Source organism: Oncorhynchus mykiss, chromosome 17 (assembly GCF_057628025.1).
Source record: "Oncorhynchus mykiss isolate SJ-2025 chromosome 17, ASM5762802v1, whole genome shotgun sequence".
NCBI lineage: Eukaryota > Metazoa > Chordata > Actinopteri > Salmoniformes > Salmonidae > Oncorhynchus > Oncorhynchus mykiss.
In genome coordinates, this window is record NC_143038.1 from 36,913,216 (window position 1) to 36,931,781 (window position 18,566).

The following is an 18,566-nucleotide window of genomic DNA, read 5'->3' on the forward strand; positions in this document are numbered from 1 at the left end:
ATAACCATGCTTTTCCTGTTGAGAAATGGAACATTCCACCCTAACATGTCATTAGGGATACGTTATAAACTTAAGAATGTCAGTGTGTATGCTAAACGTATACTAGCGTTCAAAAAATTTAGGGTCACTTAGAAATGTCCTTTTTTAAAAAGAAAAGTACATTTTCCATCCAATAAAACAACATCAAATTGATCAGAAATACAGTGTAGACATTGTTAATGTTGTAAAGGACTATTGTAGCTGGAAACGGCAGATTGTTTTATGGAATATCTACATAGGCATACAGAGGCCCATTATCAGCAACCATCACTCCTGTGTTCCAATGGCACGTTGTGTTAGCTAATCCAAGTTTATCAATTATGTTAGCACAGCTGAAAACCGTTGTCCTGATTAAAGAAGCAATAAAACTGGCCTTCTTTAGACTTGTTGAGTATCTGGGGCAAAATGGCCAGAAACAAAGACCTTTCTTCTGAAACTCGTCAGTCTATTCTTGTTCTGAAAAAAGAAAGCTATTCCATGTGAGACATTTCCAAGAAAAGATCTCGTACAACGCTGTGTACTACTCCCTTCACAGAACAGTGCAAACTGGCTCTAACCAGAATAGAAAGAGGAGTGGGAGGCCCCGGCGTACAACTGAGCAAAAGGACAAGTACATTAGAGTGTCTAGTTTGAGAACCAGACGCCTCACGTGTCCTCAAATGGCAGCTTCATTAAATAGTACCCGCAAAACACCCGTCTCAACGTCAACAGTGAAGAGGCGACTCCGGGATGCTGGCCTTCTAGGCAGAGTTGCAAAGAAAAAGCCATATTTCAGACTGGCCAATAAAATAAAATATTAAGATTGGCAAAAAACACACACTGGACAGAGGAAGATTGGAAAAAAGTGTTGTGGACAGACAAATCTAAGTTCGGATGACAAAGAGGAACATTCGTGAGACGCAGAAAAAATGTGATGATGCTGGAGGAGTGCTTGTCGCCATCTGTCAATCATGGTGGAGGCAATGTGATGGTCTGAGGGTGCTTTGGTGGTCGTAAAATGGAAGATTTGTACAGGGTAAAAGAGATCTTGAAGAAGGAAGGCTATCACTCCATTTTGGAACACCATGTCATACCCCGTGGACGGCGCTTAATTGGAGCCAATTTCCTCCAAACTTTTGAACTTTTGAATGGTAGTGTATGTCCTCAGTAAGTGGAACTATGTATATGTGGGGGGAACGCCTACTATTATCTGCCTAAAAATTGGTCAGGATCATGCTATGCTGCCTATGTTGTTCCTGCGTACTATCCCAATACCTACAAATCACCCTTTCTCCAACTTGTATAGGAGGACCATTGCATCTTGTCCTGCAAAACATTTTTTCCCCCTCTGCATTAATCCCTAATTACGTCTTGACAGTTGCACTTGATTCCATTAGAGAACTAGCAAAGAATGGGCAATGCTACTGCTATTGAATAATTTACTGCTGAACTTGTGGCTATGCGTAGTATGGTCTTACAGAATAGATTGGCTTTGGATATTCTCCTAGCATCTAAGGGAGGCACCTGTGCGGTAGCTGGTCAAGAATGCTCTACTTATATTCCAGACTCCCCTATGGGTTTTGCTGAGTCATTTGCCACTATTAGACATGTGGTTGATACTGTGGCAAAGCGAGATAACGAGTGGGGTTGGGATCTGTTTGCATATGTGAACGCTAGCCTTTGAGAACATTGAAACTCTTGTGTTGCAATGTCTCCTGGTACTGGTTGGATTCCTTCTGATATTGTTCTCTGTTCTCATGCCTGATGACCTTGGTGAGGAGATTGTGTGAAACAGCAGTATCCCCTCCCCACCAGATGGTCATGACCACAGAAGTCAGCTTAAAATTACCTGACGGATCTGGTCACTGTTTCATCCTTTCACCCAGATTTCCCTATCAGAGATGATAGTACCTACTGTCATCGAAATGACCCCGATCCCTATGAACCTCCCTTTTCCCCAGATTATTATTATTAAGTTACCGTTCAGGAGTTCCATTCAGATCACCCCTTTTAGTGTAAAATGAAAATGTCATTTTTTTCCAGAAGGTTTTAAGTTCTGTCTGACAGCTCAGATATATCATGTATGGTGATGATTATGGTTTTCATGGCATCAAAGGGGGAATTGTGGTGGCAGAATTGGGGTGAGCTGTTGAAACGTCTTAAGGTTTATGCTCTGTTCTGATGTTAGGCATTTCATAGACTCCTGTTATGTCTGCACCGTAACACATTGTGTTCTGGAACTGTTGCTGTATAAAATAACTGTTCCTGAAACTTATTTTATCTCCTAAATAGGACAAACACTTCAAAACCTTGATTCTTATTATTTATTTTTATTTGTTACTTTTTTTTGTGCCATTTATGAATGTGCGTTTCTCTGGGCTAGTAGTAAAGGCCTAATTCAATATTTTATCAAATCATTTTGAAATATATATATATATTTTTTTTACCTAAAGGGGTTCTAAAATCAAATAGCTATGATCCCCTTAGACTTTAAATAATTAAATTAGTCTCTGCCATATCTTTGGATCGAGTTTTTGACAACACTATACTGATTCCCCTTAGTGAGGACACTGATATCTGATACAGCAGCTTCCTCCTCATGTCCTTCAAACACGAGCTCCCTATGGTCCCTCTCTGACACACACACACACCAGTCCTTCAACAGAACGTCTTCTTTCATATCCCTTCTGATTAAGGAATATTGATACATCTAAGAAATGTATTCTACCATCCATCTTATTAGCAACATTGTATCCAGGTCTCTCTTGAAAGAGCCATTGTCATCTCAACGATACAGACTTGGCTAATTAAAGGTTAAATAAATGTATTTGATATATTATTCCATCCCTTCGTCTGCTCACTGTAATATATGTGCCTCTGCTCTCTACTGTATGATTTCACTCTGGCATCTGATCTGAATGGAGACCACTACAGTATAGGCCTAGTAAATCCAATTCTTCTATCCCCCACATCTGATGCATTAGATATCGGCCCAGTCAGCAGACAGTACACAACGAAGAGCGGTTCCGTACTTCACTGTCATTCTCCACTCAGCTCAGCAGCTGCCAAGCAACCAGGCTACATACAGTACACTACAAACCAGGAGATGCAAGACCACCAACACCAGGAACATCTGGGACCAGGCTACATAAACACATCTTTAGATCTGTAGGAATGCTGTGATGTCGATGGGTGTAGAGGTGTCTGATTGGCCCATGTCTTTCACCAGTCACCTACTGACAATACTGAAAATGTGCCTGTATGTGAGTACGTACAGTGTCTGTTAGTATGTTATATGCTTGTCTTCGTGTGTAAAGCATGAAGTGTGTGTTGCCATAATCAGGCATAAAGAGCATTGCTTTGTAGTACAACGTAGTAGCCTACATCAGGCAATTAAGAGTCTACCTGCTTTAACTACAGGCAAAATAAACTAAATCTAATGCAAATTGATGCAAGCTTTTCCTAGCTGATATAGGAAACTTGGCAACTGCTCAGTATGAAAACTGGTTCAGATGTGTGTGCATGAATCTGACACCAGAGGTTGCCTGGGGCAACATTAAGTATAAATAACTAAGGTCAGACAAGAAAAAAAAAGATTTTCCTCCTAGGCAATGAGATAATTAGATGTCAAGCTGCATTATGGGTAATTAATGTGGAAAAGTGTTATTACATATGAAACAAACCAACACCATAACAACATGTTAATTGTTATACTTCCAACTGTTGCAATGAATGAGACTAACATGGATAGCAAGTTTGACTGAATCAAAGTAAAACTGAATTAAAAAGTAATTAAGAGTGAATGTAATTATTAACTAATATACTGTAGTCACAAAAAAAGGTTGTTTTCAACAAGGTTGATGTAGTTTGTCTTGTCTGTTGGACTGAATAAAAAGGAAAGCTCAATCGCTCTATTGGCTGACCTATAGTTCACTGCTTATTAGTTTACCTTGAGCCTTTCTCTAGACCAATGACTGTTTAAATGAATGGACAAAGCCATTGATCAAATGACACTATTAATTCTTATGTGAAGACTCAATAGCGCATTGAAGCCAAATGAAGTCGTTTAAGATGGAGAGTAATGGAGACATTCCTTTACCTAACATGCGCAGTTTGAGCTAAACCAGGAAGGCTAGTTCAGTGTCGCCCCCTCTCATTGATTAAACAAGTTGAAGGCCGACTAGGGTACTACAGGCTGCCATTAGCAACTAAATTATCCTTAACTTTTTCTGTGTGCAAATTTAAAATAATCACACATATACAGTACATTTGGAAAGTGTTCAGACCTCATGACATTTTGTTGCGTTACAGCCTTATTCTAAAATGAATTAAATAAAAATAATTCAGCAATCTACACACAATACCCAATAATAACAAGACAAAAACTGTTTTTTTGCAAAACCCCCCCCCAGAAATACTTCATTTACATAAGTATTCAGACCATTCGCTATGAGGCTCAAAATTGAGCTCAGGTGCATCCTGTTTCGATTCATCATCCTTGACGTTTCTACAACTTGGGAGTCCACCGGTGGTATAATCAATTGATTGGGCATGATTTGGAAAAAGCTGTCTATTTAGGTCCCACAGTTGACAGTGCATGTCGGACCAAAAACCAAGCCATGAGGTCGAAGGAATTGTCTGTAGAGCTCCAAGACAGGATTGCATCAAGGCACAGATCTGGGGAAGGGTACCAAAAAATGTGTCAAGCATTGAAGGTCCCCAAGAACACAGTGGCCTCTGTCATTCTTAAATGGAAGAAGTTAAGGTCCACCAAGACTCTTCATAGAGCTGGCCACCAGGGAGGTGAGTAAGAACCCGATGGTCACTCTGACAGAGCTCCAGAGTTCATTTGTGGAAATGGGAGAACCTTCCAGAAGGACTACCATCTCTACAGCACTCCACCAAATCAGGCCTTTATGGTAGAGTGGCCAGACGGAAGCCATTCCTCAGTAAAAGGCACATGACAGCCAGCTTGGAGTTTGCCAAAAAGCACCAAAAGACTCTCAGACCATGAGAAACAAGATTCTCTGGTCTGATGAAACCAAGATTGAACTTGTTGGCCTGAATGCCAAGTGTGACATCTGGCGGAAACCTGTCACCATCCTACCGGTGAAGCATAGTGATGGCAGCATCATGCTGTAGGGATGTTTTTCAGTGGCAGAGACTGGGAGACTAACCAGGATCGAAGCAAAGATTAATGGAAACAAAGTACAGAGAGATCTTTGATAAAAAAATCTGCTCCAGACGCTCAGGACCTCAGACGACAAGGTTCACCTTCCAACCGGACATTGACCCCAAGCACACAGCCAAGACAACGCAGAAGTGGCTTCGGGACAAGTCTCTGAATGTCCTTGAAGGAACCAGCCAGAGCCCGGACTTGAACCAGATTTAACATCTCTGGAGACCTGAAAATAGCTGTGCATCAACACTCCCCATCCAACTTGACAGTGCTTGAGAGGATCTGCAGAAAAGAATGTGAGAAACTACCCAAATACAGGTGTGCAAAGCTTCTAGCGTCATACCCAAGAAGACTCAAGGTTGTAATCGCTGCCAAAGGTGCGTCAACAAAGTACTGAGTAAAGGGTCTGAATACTTATGTGAATGTGATTTTTTGTAAAAATGTAATTATTTTTATATATTTGCCAAAATGTCTAAACATCTGTTTTTGCTTTGTCATTTTAGGGTATTGTGTGTAGACTGATGAGGGAAAAAACAATTTAATAAATTTTAGAATACGGCTCTAACGTAACAAAATGTGGAAAAAGTCTAGGGGTCTGAATACTTTCCAAATGCACTGTATCTGGTGTATTAGAAGCAATTATTTGTACCATGAATGTCTTCGACAAAAATATTTTATTTACACAAAAATTGACCACAAAGATCTGCATTTCTCTATTCACTATTATGGGGGATCCTATTTTCTGCTAACATTGACATCAATACCGTGGTCGGCCTTGAACTTACGTGGCTTCAATGAGAGGGGGCAGGCGTTCTCCCATGCTATATACAGGCCATGTGACACGACATGACACCGACACAGTACACCTCAGACTTGCCATAGGGTTACTGCCATGCTGTCAACAGGTCAAGCCAAGTGGTCAGCCAACAAACATAGAGACAACACCCCATGTCACGATTTACGAGTGAAAAGGGAACTTTTACAGTTCCGTTCCATAGTGGATTGGTGTACCAGGGATGTTAGTATGATGTGACTTTCTTTTGGTATTCCACAAGCCTATACCTCTGACCTCAAAAAGAAACAGAGGCTAATCGCAAAGGCTCATTTCATTACAATGCCCCCTCGCATACTCCCTTACACGCCCTAATTTATCTGACACTTCAAGAAGAGGCTGCTTGTTTGACCCAGACAGACCCTTTGCTCTGCGCCAGGTCTTAGGTAAGGATAATAGACCAAGATTTGCTTTCACTTTAATTATATTTTTGTTTTTTGAGAGACTTGGACGCTGTGTGACAATCTTAATCGCTACGCACGCACACACAATTATCATATGACGGAGTGGGAAGCACTGCAAGTGTGTCAGATCTTCTCAGTCACTGGTTGGTCGGTTTAAAAGTTCATTGGAAAGAGGATGGGGATGGCTAAGAGGCTCAGCGTTTGATCTGCACCCTTAAAAAGGTCCTCTCATCTTTGATATCCTCAGACACTTCTGGGTCACTGGTATGTTATGGATAAACATTAACTACAGCCCTACTAATTTTTTTTACATTAACTCTAAAAGGGACAGCGTTACCAGCTACATGTATATTTGGGCAGCCAAAAAACTGTATTAAAAATCTGTCAAGTTATTCAACACTTAACCCGATCTGTGGGCCAAACATGGTTGAACACGGATGTTCCATTATTGGCTGTTTACTGTTAGCATGCTTCCATAGATATTTGGTCTTGGGTACAATGTTATAAGCTCTTTGAGGTCAAACCAGGTCAAGCACTAGGCCATGTGAGGCTGACTTTTTTCTTGTTGAGCCAAGACTTCCTTCAGGCCGAAGAGGAGGCACAAACTCAGGACACAGCTATTTCTTTACGATAACAGTGGAACAGTGCTCTTCTTGTGTTGTGAACAATCACCGACAAGGACTCCGGCATGTAGCACAGTTTACCATCTGATAGAAGACCGCACGGATAGCACTTAATCCAATGGCGCCACCGCAGATCCTCATCCTACTCTCTGCATGCGCGCTGGTTTGGAGTTGTTGACTGGGGTAACCATAGTTACCAAAAATAATACAAGTTTACAACAGGAATAAATGCAATGCGCAATATAATAATAACAATTTCAACAATGCTCCTAATAGGAAACAGCACAGCTAGCACATCATGCAATGCAGCCGCCACAGATAATCATCGTACTCTCTGTACACACTGTAGAAAAGACATGACCCCCCAAGACACATTGAATAACCAGCCTTAGCTGAAATTATATTCAACAAAATGCACCACAAAAGAAACGCCACATCTCCTGTTTAATATTCCGGCAATGTTAATAACCAAATTGATATAACTTGTGTATTCCGATCTGCACTTAGGAGTATAAAAATCACTTTTGATGTACAGTGCTTTGCAAACCATTTAACTTACCGCTGGTTTGACGCTCGTTGACTGAGATGATTCTAACTCAAACACCGCCCCTCGTAAGCAAGCCACACAAACCAGCCAGTAAGATTCTATATTGAGTGGGTGGAGGCAAGACAACAACAAAAAACAAAAAAAACATTGGCTTACAATAGAGTGGCAAGGGGAATCACCAATAAAAACTCTGTTACACTAGTATAGACTAGTTACTGTCGGTAATATTGCAGTAAAATTACCATTTGATTATTTTCCAATTACACTCCTCAGGTGTCCCGTCACAAACACTTAGCTCCCCTGCCCCTGTAGAGTACATGAATCAGAAGCAGCCAGCAGCCACTGAGCCCACTCTGTGTAATTAACCAGATATGTTGTGACACACCTCCTTCCACAGGTGTGTGTGTGTCCAACCCTGGATATTCCGTGACACACACTCCTTCTTCCACAAGTGGATTACAATTAGAGCTGCTGTGGATGTTTTTTTTTTTTTTACTGAGCTTGAAAACCAAAGCAGAGATCTAGCTATTGAACCCCTTGACTCACAAGTCTCTGCTAGATATACTAGTGAACACAGGGTGGATGCCCCGTCAAATGTGAATGAAAAAAAAAAGATCTCCTCAAAGGGTATTTGTTTCAAGCAGTGAACAGTGAACAGTGAACAGTGTTAAGTACATAGACACAACTTCTTATCTGAACACAGGAACATGTGAAGCTGCTCACTTTAAGCATGAACCCTATTGCATACCTAGCATCAAATAATAAGAATCATTCCGGCCTTTCTCTGGAGCCGACGAACACCTCTTTAATCTATCCTTCCTTCATCACTCCCGAGTGGACCTGTGATGACAGAGGAGAAAAGGGGAAATGAATAGGACTCTGTTGCGACACCATTTCACTGGTGGGTGTACTGAGCCCCCTTTCAATTACTTGGGGTTCAGCGGATTCTCTATTTAAATTTGGCAAATGGAACGTTATTGTTTAAAATAAAATGTCAACTTGCAGATTCGGAGTCCTCCGCTTAATAAAACAACATAACCTATTTCAGAACTCATTATGATGTAAATTGAACCCTTGAGAAGGTTGTTTTAAATACAGAAAAATAATACAATGAAAAAAAAAAAAAAAAACTATCACACAGAGAAAGAACAAAAAGAGTTGCAAAAAAAAAAAACTGTTTAGAAACAAAATAGTTTTCTACAATGTATTTCCTGTCATTTGTGGAGTGGCAGATTTACAGCCTGCAGTGGGATGCTGGAGGGAAATGGAGCTACTTACTGTACAGAGAGGCCGAGAGGCGCTTTGTGACAATGAAGTGACAGGGAAAAAACTATTATGAGTCAGAGGCTGTCACAGTTTCTCTGCCATTAGTGTGTGTGTTTTGTGTCTGTGTATGTGTGTGCCTGTATGTCACAGTGTCATACCATTAGCAGGAGGTAAGGCTAGATGAAAATGAACTCCGCTGTCATGAGGCAATGTTTCTCTCAGGAGACCACAACCTTTAAATTAAGTCAACTTCCCGATCTGCAATACGCTCCTCTGACAGTGAATAATTTGCAGTTTATTAGCAGCTCAATCTGAGCCGAACAGGAAGAAAGAACACTATACAAATGTCTGTGTGTGTGTTTCAGAACCAGATTAATGGCCATAACACCGACAGTGACACCTTTAAAAAGACACAAATCTCTGTAGATGGACGGCGTCAGAATGAAGCTTTTAACCTAAACTTTACTTCCTACAATCAATACAACATACAACACAGAAATGAGGGGAGGGGATCAGTGATTGTACATGTACGTTCTTTTCAAATGTTCCTGCTGTAATAATTATATGCCTGTTGTTACAAACAGTAAGACAAGCAGAGGGGATAGAGAGAAAGAGGGAGGGGGGCATTGCGTACAAAGGAGGGGAAGGAGATTGATGCAAAGTAATTAGGGGTTGTGACAGTCAGAGATTTCTGAATTGGCCTGGACAACAAACCACCTGATGAAAATGTGTTTCCCTCTTCATATCTGCAAAACATTTTTGGGGAAGAACTGCCTCCTTGGCTATGACCTGCAAACAGTAGCCTAAGCGTAATAAGGCAGACAAAGCATGAACTAGTGTGTGAAATATGGACTGTCCCTCATGTCACCGATCCCCTCCCCTCATTTCACTGATCCCCTGCCCTCATTTCACTGATCCCCTCCCCTCATTTCACCTATCCACCCCTGTAATTTCACCGATCCCTTCACCTCATTTCACAGATTCTCTTCCCTCATTTAACCGATCCACCCCCGTTATTTCACCGATCCCCTCGCCTCATTTCACCGATCCCCTCGCCTCATTTCACAGATTCTCTTCCCTCAATTCACCGATCGCCTCACCTCATTTCACCGATCGCCTCACCTCATTTCACCGATCCACCCCCGTTATTTCACTGATCCCCTCCCCTCATTTCACCGATCCCCTCGCCTCATTTCACCGATCCCCTCGCCTCATTTCACAGATTCTCTTCCCTCAATTCACCGATCGCCTCACCTCATTTCACCGATCGCCTCACCTCATTTCACCGATCCACCCCCGTTATTTCACTGATCCCCTCCCCTCATTTCACCGTTCCCCTCCCCTCATTTCACCGTTCCCCTCCCCTCATTTCACCGTTCCCCTCCCCTCATTTCACCGTTCCCCTCCCCTCATTTCACCGTTCCCCTCCCCTCATTTCACCGTTCCCCTCCCCTCATTTCACCGTTCCCCTCCCCTCATTTCACCGTTCCCCTCCCCTCATTTCACTGATCCCCTCCCCTCATTTCTGTGTTGTATTTTAGAACAAAGCAAGATGGAACCACACCTTTTCTTGGATTTCTCTGCTAAGCGGTTGTCCCAAGCCAGGCCAGGGCCCTCAATTTCTAAAGGGAAAGAGGTCGAGCCAAGCCCACAATCCAATCTCAACACTTGGCCAATCTACACATAACATCGGCCTACCCAGTGACTCATCCACTCACGCCAAGCTGCCGTCCGATCCAAGCGAAACACATCTTGTTTCTAAACCCATTTGTATGACCTGATCATCTTCCGGTCAGTCACAGCAGATTGTTTCCCCAGAACTCATTCCACCCAATGGACCTTCCTGACCTCCCTTCCTCCCCAGCCAACACTGTGTCCTGGGACTCCCAAACCCCCCACTACCACCCAGTAACAGCTGCATGTGTACTCACCCTGAGACAATGAACGTTATTTTGTCCATGTTGTGAGCTATGTAGCAAGTTTTCTTTGATTCAGTTTTGCGTCCTGTTTGCTTGATGTAGTGAGGATTGTTGTAGATGTGGCCCATCTGCCGCTGGTCTCTGGCACACACAACCTGCACACTGCTCCAGCCCTGGCACATGTATAGGGGAGATCAAGGTAGATGGAAGCATACATCAACAACTGATGGAACGATTCAGAAAGCCACACACGTCATACATGACATAACAAAAAGAACATAAAAAAACACGAGTCAACAAATCTCAGAACTCCACAGTTTGCTGAGGAATCACAGATCAGATATCCACAGTTAGAAGAATTCTGACTGATTTCCAAAACATACAAGGTAAACACATACTGTATAAAGTGAAATGAGGTGAGGAGGAATTTTAAACAGAAATTCAAACACAAAGACCAGGGAGGTTTTCCAACGCCTCGCAAAGAAGGGCACCTATTGGTAAATGGGTAAACATAAAAAAGCAGACATTGAATATCCCTTTTGAGGATGGTGAAGTTATTAATTACACTTTGGATGGTGTATCAATACACCCAGTCACTACAAAGATAGAGGTGTCCTTCCTAACTCAGTTGTCGGAGAGGAAAGAAAACACTCAGGGATTTCACCATGAGGCCAATGGTGACTTTAAAACAGTTAGAGTTTAATGGCTGTGATAGGATCAACAAACGTGTAGTTTATACAATACTAACCTAATTGACAGAGTGAAAAGGAAGCCTATAGAAAATAAAACATATTCAAAAACATGCCTGTTTGCAACAAGGCACTAAAGTAATACTGCAAAAAAGAATGTGTCAAAGCAATTCACTTTTGTCCTGAATACAAAGTATTATGTTTGGGACAAATCCAATACAACACATTACTGAGTACCTCTCTCCGTATTTCCAAGCATGGTGGTGGCTGCATAATGTTATGGGTATGCTTGTAATCGTTAAGGACAGGGGAGTTTTTCAGAATAAAAAAGAAACAATGTTGCTAAGCACAGGCAAAATCCTAAAGGAAAACCTGGTTCAGTCTGCTTTCCATCAGACACTGGGAGATTAATTCACCTTTCAGCAGGACAATAACCTAAAACACAAGGCCAAATCTACACTGGAGTTGCTTACCAAGAAGAAAATGAATGTTCCTGAGTGGCCGAGTTACAGTTTTGACTTACTTTAAAAAAACTACGGCAGGACCTGAAAATGGTTGTCTAGCAATGATCAACAACCAGTTTGCCATAGCTTTAAAAAAAGAAAAAAAAGAAGAAGAATGTGCAAATGTTGCACAATCCATGTGTGGAAAGCTTTCAGAGACTTACCCAGAAAGACACTGTAAGACAGCTATAAGGCAGCTGTAATCCCTGCCAAAGGTGCTTCTACAAAGTATTGACTCAGGGGTGTGAATACTTATCTAAATTATATATTTCTGTATTTAATTTAATACATTTTATTAAAACATGTTTTCACTTTGTCATTATAGTGTGTAGATCGATGAGAGAAACAAATATATGTAATCCGTTTTGAATTCAGGCTGTATCACAACAAAATGGGAAGTAAGTGATGACTACTTTCTGAAGGCACTGCAAAATGAATTATTAACATCTGTTTTTTAAAGATTTAATATTTCAAAATATAATAGAAGAAACGGGGGGCTCTGTCACTAGAGTAATTGGGTGAGATTCAAAGACATTTGACTGGATGTTTTTGCCTAATTGGCAGTAGCTAACGATGTCTGCTAAGCTGAACAAAGTTGGTGTTAATGGCTGTCCTTTTCATGATGCCAATTTAGTAATCCTAGAAATGGAACTGAAATGACAACTTGGTCAAGTTGGTTGTTATTTTTGAAGTTGTTTTCTAGTAATTGCAAGAAACCTATTAAAGATTCATAGATTATGAACACACGTGACTGTGCTATCTTTGCGTTGTTTGTAACTTGTTTTGTACATAATGTTGCTGCTACTGTCTCTTATGACCGAAAATAACTTCGGGACATCAGAACAACGATTTCTCACCACGAACTGCAAGAAGCGTTCTCCTTTAACGAGTCCAACAAAAAGGATATACTGCTTTCCCGGGAACAGGCCCAAATCTATGTCATTTGACGGGGTGCAGGGGTGCCTTCTGAGAATCCGTACGCGAGCGAGTAAACTCCCAAAGCCATCGGTTCTACTGGCTAACATGAAATCATTGGAAAATAAAATTGATGACCCATGATTATCCTACCAACGGGACATTAAAAAATGTAATATCTTATGTTTCACCGAGTACACGGACAATAGAGCTGGAGCGGTGGGGGTGTGGGTCTTTTAGTCACTAACAGCTCATGCTCATAATATTAAAGAAGTCTCGAGGTATTGCTCGCCTGAGGTAAAGTACCTTATGATAATCTGTAGACCACACTATCTACCAAGAGAGTTCTCATCTATATTATTCATAGCCGTCTATTTACCACCAGACAGATGCTGCCACAGTAAGGTCCACACTTGTTGTATTCGGCGCATGTCACAAATAAAGCTTGATTTGACATGACATAGTTTGAAAGGGTCAATCAGCAGTTGAAAGACAAACAAAGTGCCCTCCCCGCCACTGTTTCGATAAAAAGCTGAGGGATAGGGATGGAGAAATGTAATCACTCTCAAACTGCTCAACTGTGCTGCTCATATGATTATGCACAAAGTCATTATCCAGAAGGTGATTACCAAGAAGCAATAACATCACATTAAGAAGTACATTTATCCTCCAATCAGTCAGCGTGCTGATAGCTTGATCTGCAATATGATTACAAAATGTCCTCGATTGAACCAAACTATCTCTGGCTCATGCCCCTACCCCTATTACTGTATGAGAATGTTGGTGGCTATAACACTTAGATGGACATGAAGTCATGTCTGAGTCAGTTTTCTATGCAGAGGTTAGATTGGCTACGTTCTCTGCCGGTATTCTTGTAAGTGTAAAAGAATGAGTGTTATGTGAACAAAGAGATTCCGAAATGTTTTGAATCAAATTGTTCTGGGCTGGCCTTCCGTTGTAGTGAACACTTGTTCTTTTAGTGGATGAGAAGTGTGTGTGTGTGTGTGTGCATACGTGTGAGAGAGTGATACGTCTAGCGTACAACGTGTGTGTGCATGCATGACATGAATTTACATCAACTGACACGTTGGACCTCTTGTAGGGAGCAAATTCTATTAAGTGACATTTCCATGATCCGTAACAGCTCACAAAATCTAATTTAGCTCTAATTTGCTGTTGTCATCATCATTATTATTGCAATACATGTAAATACAGGAACTCCATATGCCTCAGCTAAACCTTTATATGCAAATTAGGCTCACTTTCCTCTGTGGATGATCACTGGAGCAAACCAAACTGAATAGCAGTGTGTATGTGTGTGTGTGTGTGTGTGTGTGTGTGGTGGTGTGGTGTGTTCATTCTGTTTGCTTATTTCAGTTTATATTTCTATTTGGCTGAAACATTGCCTCCAAACCTACATTATGGTACGAAATATGCTCTACAATTTGCAACGGTGCTCAGTAGAGCAGCACGGTCAATGCACCGAGCACTGAGAAACAACATACATCTCAAATCTTCTCATGAAAAACACATTTGTTGTCATGTCATCCCTCCCAGTGAGTCACACAATCAATGAACAGGAACAATCAAGGAAGTCAATTTCATGCCATTATAACAGGATTGCTTCTCCTTGCCACAACCTGGGCTCGAACCAGGGACCCTCTGAACACATCAACAACTGCCTCCCATGAAGCATCGTTACCTATCGCTCCACAAAATCCATGGCCCTTGCAGAGCAAGGGAAATAAATACTTCAAGGTCTCAGAGCGAGTGATGTCGCCGATTGAAATAATAGCACACACCGCTAACTAGCTTGCCATTTCACACCTGTGTTGTGTCTTTGGCTATGCCAGATTAAGTGATATGACATGCTATTCTATAAAATAATTTCTCTGTAATTCATATTACCCGATTAAGCTAATCAGGTGAATGTAATTATTACGAATGTATCGTGGGGCACCACGAAAGGATGTTTATAGAGCTGTTATCTTCCGAATAAACTCTTAAAGACCTAGTAATCTTTTACATCAATAGCTATCAATATTTAAACATCACCTTGTTTAGTGTGAAAGTTGTAAATTCTTGGTTATCTTCACGAACCCTGGCTAACAAGTTGAATCAGCAATACAAAATATGGTTTAATTATTTATTTACTAAATGCCTAAATAATCACACAGAATTACATATACACAGAATGTATCATACATTGATTACAAATTATGTCATAACGGAAAACGGACGGAACAGATATGACAGCTGGTTACACAAAGAAAGGGGGTGAGGTTTTGAATGAAAGAGCGGGAAGACTGAGGAACAAAAGGACAAGCTATGTCGCTATCAAGCCGTAGGCAGCTATACTATCGTAAATACAGTATCTTATGCATTCTAAATTACTGCCCATTTGAAAAAGGAAAATGCAATAAACATTTACTCTGAGCTGCGCTTCGATCGGTAGTAGATGGGAGGCCGGGTTGTCCTTTGAAGAATGTCTGGTGGTAGAATGGATACTTGGTAGTACCGTCGTCTTGTGGTAGAACAAATACTCTGTCCGTCTACAGTTGCTGCGCTAGCGCGACGGCTAGGAGGTATCACTTCTTTAGTGAATAGGAGTTCAAAGTTCATACCAAGTTGCTATGCTATATGCATATGCTATATTCTGGCTGGTATAGTCGGTATATAATCCATCCTTCCGGCATGTAGGTTGTCACCTTCACATTGAAATTCAATGCTAATTTCATTAGGTTCTCTAGGGTTGGCTTAGTTCTGTAGGTGGTCTTTGTCCTGTCAACGTGGGGACCTCAAGTCCACACATCCTTGGAACAGGAAGTTACATTTTCGTAAATGTGTTTCATAGTTTACAACCCATGTCTTGGGCGGGGCCTCTGAGTGAGCAGAGTGTTGTTCTTCTGACAAACCGTTCTCTCATTAAGAAGCTAAAATTACATTTAATCTTTTCACAAACAGTTTCATATTTAAACATTTAAACTGCACAACAATTCCATGTGAATCTAGAATGTGTCGACTTTCCAAGACAGAGTTTATGTCATCCTGTCATTAGTAATAATGTCTCAGACAACTGATCTGAGATCATATTCATTAAGTACCAACACATATTTTCAACTGGTTGGATTATCGAAATATGGTTCCGTTTCCCATCTTTTGATGTCACCAGACAGAGTTTGCATGTTAACAAAGGGATTTTCAATAGTCACATCGGTAGAGTAGAGAGAGGAAAAAGGGGAAAGGTATTTATGGGGGTCATAAACCTCCCCCATCAGGCCAACGTCATGACAACGGTTATACCTTTAATGGTTTTGATACCTCTTGTCTATGTGTATCACACTTTCCTAAGCTTAGCAGTGAATTCAAAAGTAAGAGTTAGGCATATGCAGTGGTACTGTACGGTATGCATGGGAGGCAATTTGACTTTAAAGAGGTATTGTTACTGTATGTTCTTAGCTCCCAGAGTATTGGACATTATCCATCCATGAAGTGTTCATTAGGCATGCGTTAAATCCAAGGTACTGTATCCTCCTTCAGCAATTTTATTTTTTTCACCATTATTTAACAAGGTAGGCCAGTTGAGAACAAGAACAAGCAAGCAAAGCCCTCCGTCTTTATACTCGGTAGTGAATAATATTCCTAAATTAACTTTCAGGATTACAGTCAGAGTAGCGTGAGCCAAATTAAATGATTTCTGTTTGCCATTAATGAGAACAAAGTACAGTTTCAGTCAAAAGTTTGGACACAACTACTCATTCTATGAAATAACACATACTCATGTAGTAACCAAAAAAGTGTTAACTTCTTGATGCACCCATCCCATAAGCGGGATCATTTTTGTCAACATCCGCTGAATTGCAGAGCGCCAAATTCAAATAAATTACTAAAAACATTTCATTTTCATGAAATCACAAGTGCAATATAGCAAAACACAGTGTAGATTGTTGTTAATACACCTGGCGTGTCAGATTTTTAAAAAATCTTTCAAAAAAGGCAAAAGCATACCAAGCGTTTATGTAAGGACATCTCTCTCAACAGACAAAATATTAAAGAGCTAGCAGCAAAGTAGATTGGTCACGAAAGTCAGAAAAGCATTAAAATGAATCGCTTACCTTTGATGATCTTCTGATGTTTGCACTCACAAGACTCTCAGTTACACAATAAATGTTCCTTTTGTTCCATAAAGATTATTTTTATATCTAAAATACCTCCATTTGGTTGGCACATTATGTTCAGAAATCCACAGGCTCGAGCGGTCAAGACCGGGCAGATGAAAATTCCAAATAGTATTCGTAAAGTTCGTAGAAACATGTCAAATGGTTTTTATAATCAATCCTCAGGTTGTTTTTACAATATATAATCGATAATATTTCAACCGGACTGTAGCTTCTTCAAATGAGAGAGAGAGAAAACATCTGCTCCAAGCTGTTGAGTATGCAAAACGCTGCTGGCACCCAGCCATCCAATGACGCGATGTGATCTTTCACACTCATTTTTCAAACTAAAAGCCTGAAACTATGTCTAAAGACTGTTCGCAACATGTGGAAGCCATAGGAAAAGGAATCTAGTTGATATCCCTTTAAATGGAGCGAAGGCAGGCAATGGAAAAGAGAGCTTTCAGGAAAAGCAGCACTTCCGGGTTGGATTTGTCAGGTTTTCGCCTGTAATATCAGTTCTGTTATACTCACAGACAATATTTTGACAGTTTTGGAAACCTTAGTGTTTTCTATCCTAATCTGACAATTATATGCATATTCTAGATTCTGGGCCTGAGAAATAGGCAGTTTCATTTGGGTACATTTTTCATCCAAACCTCAAAATACTACCCCCTACACTCAACAGGTTAAAGAAATCAAAATATATTTTATATTTGAGATTCTTCAAAGTAGCCACCCTTTGCCTTGATGACAGATTTGCACACTCTTGGCATTCTCTCAACTAGCTTCATGAGGAATGCTTTTCCAGCAGTCTTGAAGGAGTTCCCACATATGCTGACCACTTCTTGGCTGCTTTTCCTTCACTCTGTGGTCCAAATCATCCCAAACTATCTCAATTGGATTGACTTCGGGTGATTGTGGAGGCCAGGTCATCTGAGGCAGCACTCCATCACTCTCCTTGGTCAAATAGCCCTCATACAGCCTGGAGGTGTGTTGGGTCATTGTCCTGTTGAAAAACATATGATAGTCCCACGAAGCACAAACCTGATGGGATGGCGTATCTCTGCAGAATGCTGTGGTAGCCTTGCTGGTTAAAAGTGCCTTGAATTCAAAATATATCCCAGACAGTGTCACCAACAAAGCACCCCCACACCATCACACACCCTCCTCCTCCATGCTTCACGGTGGGAACCCCACATGTGGCGATCATCCGTTCACCTACTCTGCGTCTCACAAAGACACGGAGGTTGAAAACAAAAATCTAAAATTTGGACTCATCAGGGCAAAGGACAGATTTCCACCAGTCTAATGTCTATTGTTCATGTTTCTTGGCCCAAGCAAGTCTTCTTCTTATTGGTGTCCTTGAGGAGTGGTTTCTTTGCAGCAATTCGACCATGAAGGCCTGATTCATGCAGTCTCCTCTGAACAGTTGATGTTGAGATGTGTCTGATACTTGAACTCTGTGTAGCATTTATTTGGGCTGCAATCTGAGGTGCAGTGAACTCTAATGA

General features: G+C 41.0%; 1 protein-coding gene across 8 annotated transcripts in view; it reads right to left on the bottom strand.

Moving 5' to 3' along the window:
• The window catches only part of LOC110494081 (uncharacterized), a 56,835-nt gene that overhangs the window by 32,864 nt on the left and 5,405 nt on the right, over nucleotides 1–18,566 (bottom strand). For 2 of the 8 annotated variants that reach the window (XR_016487917.1, XR_016487915.1), the window contains exons 2-5: nucleotides 10,801–10,961; nucleotides 8,352–8,443; nucleotides 7,846–7,909; nucleotides 7,616–7,701 (exon numbers count right to left, since the gene is read on the bottom strand). Coding sequence is in view for 2 of the 8 variants with exons in the window: in XM_090205443.1 (XP_090061569.1) it covers nucleotides 10,801–10,916 (116 nt within the window). In the remaining 6 variants the exon portion in view is untranslated. The remainder of the gene's footprint in view (nucleotides 1–7,615; nucleotides 7,702–7,845; nucleotides 7,910–8,351; nucleotides 8,444–10,800; nucleotides 10,962–18,566) is intronic. The other 6 variants (XR_016487914.1, XR_016487918.1, XR_016487916.1 and 3 more) reach the window with 3 other exon arrangements.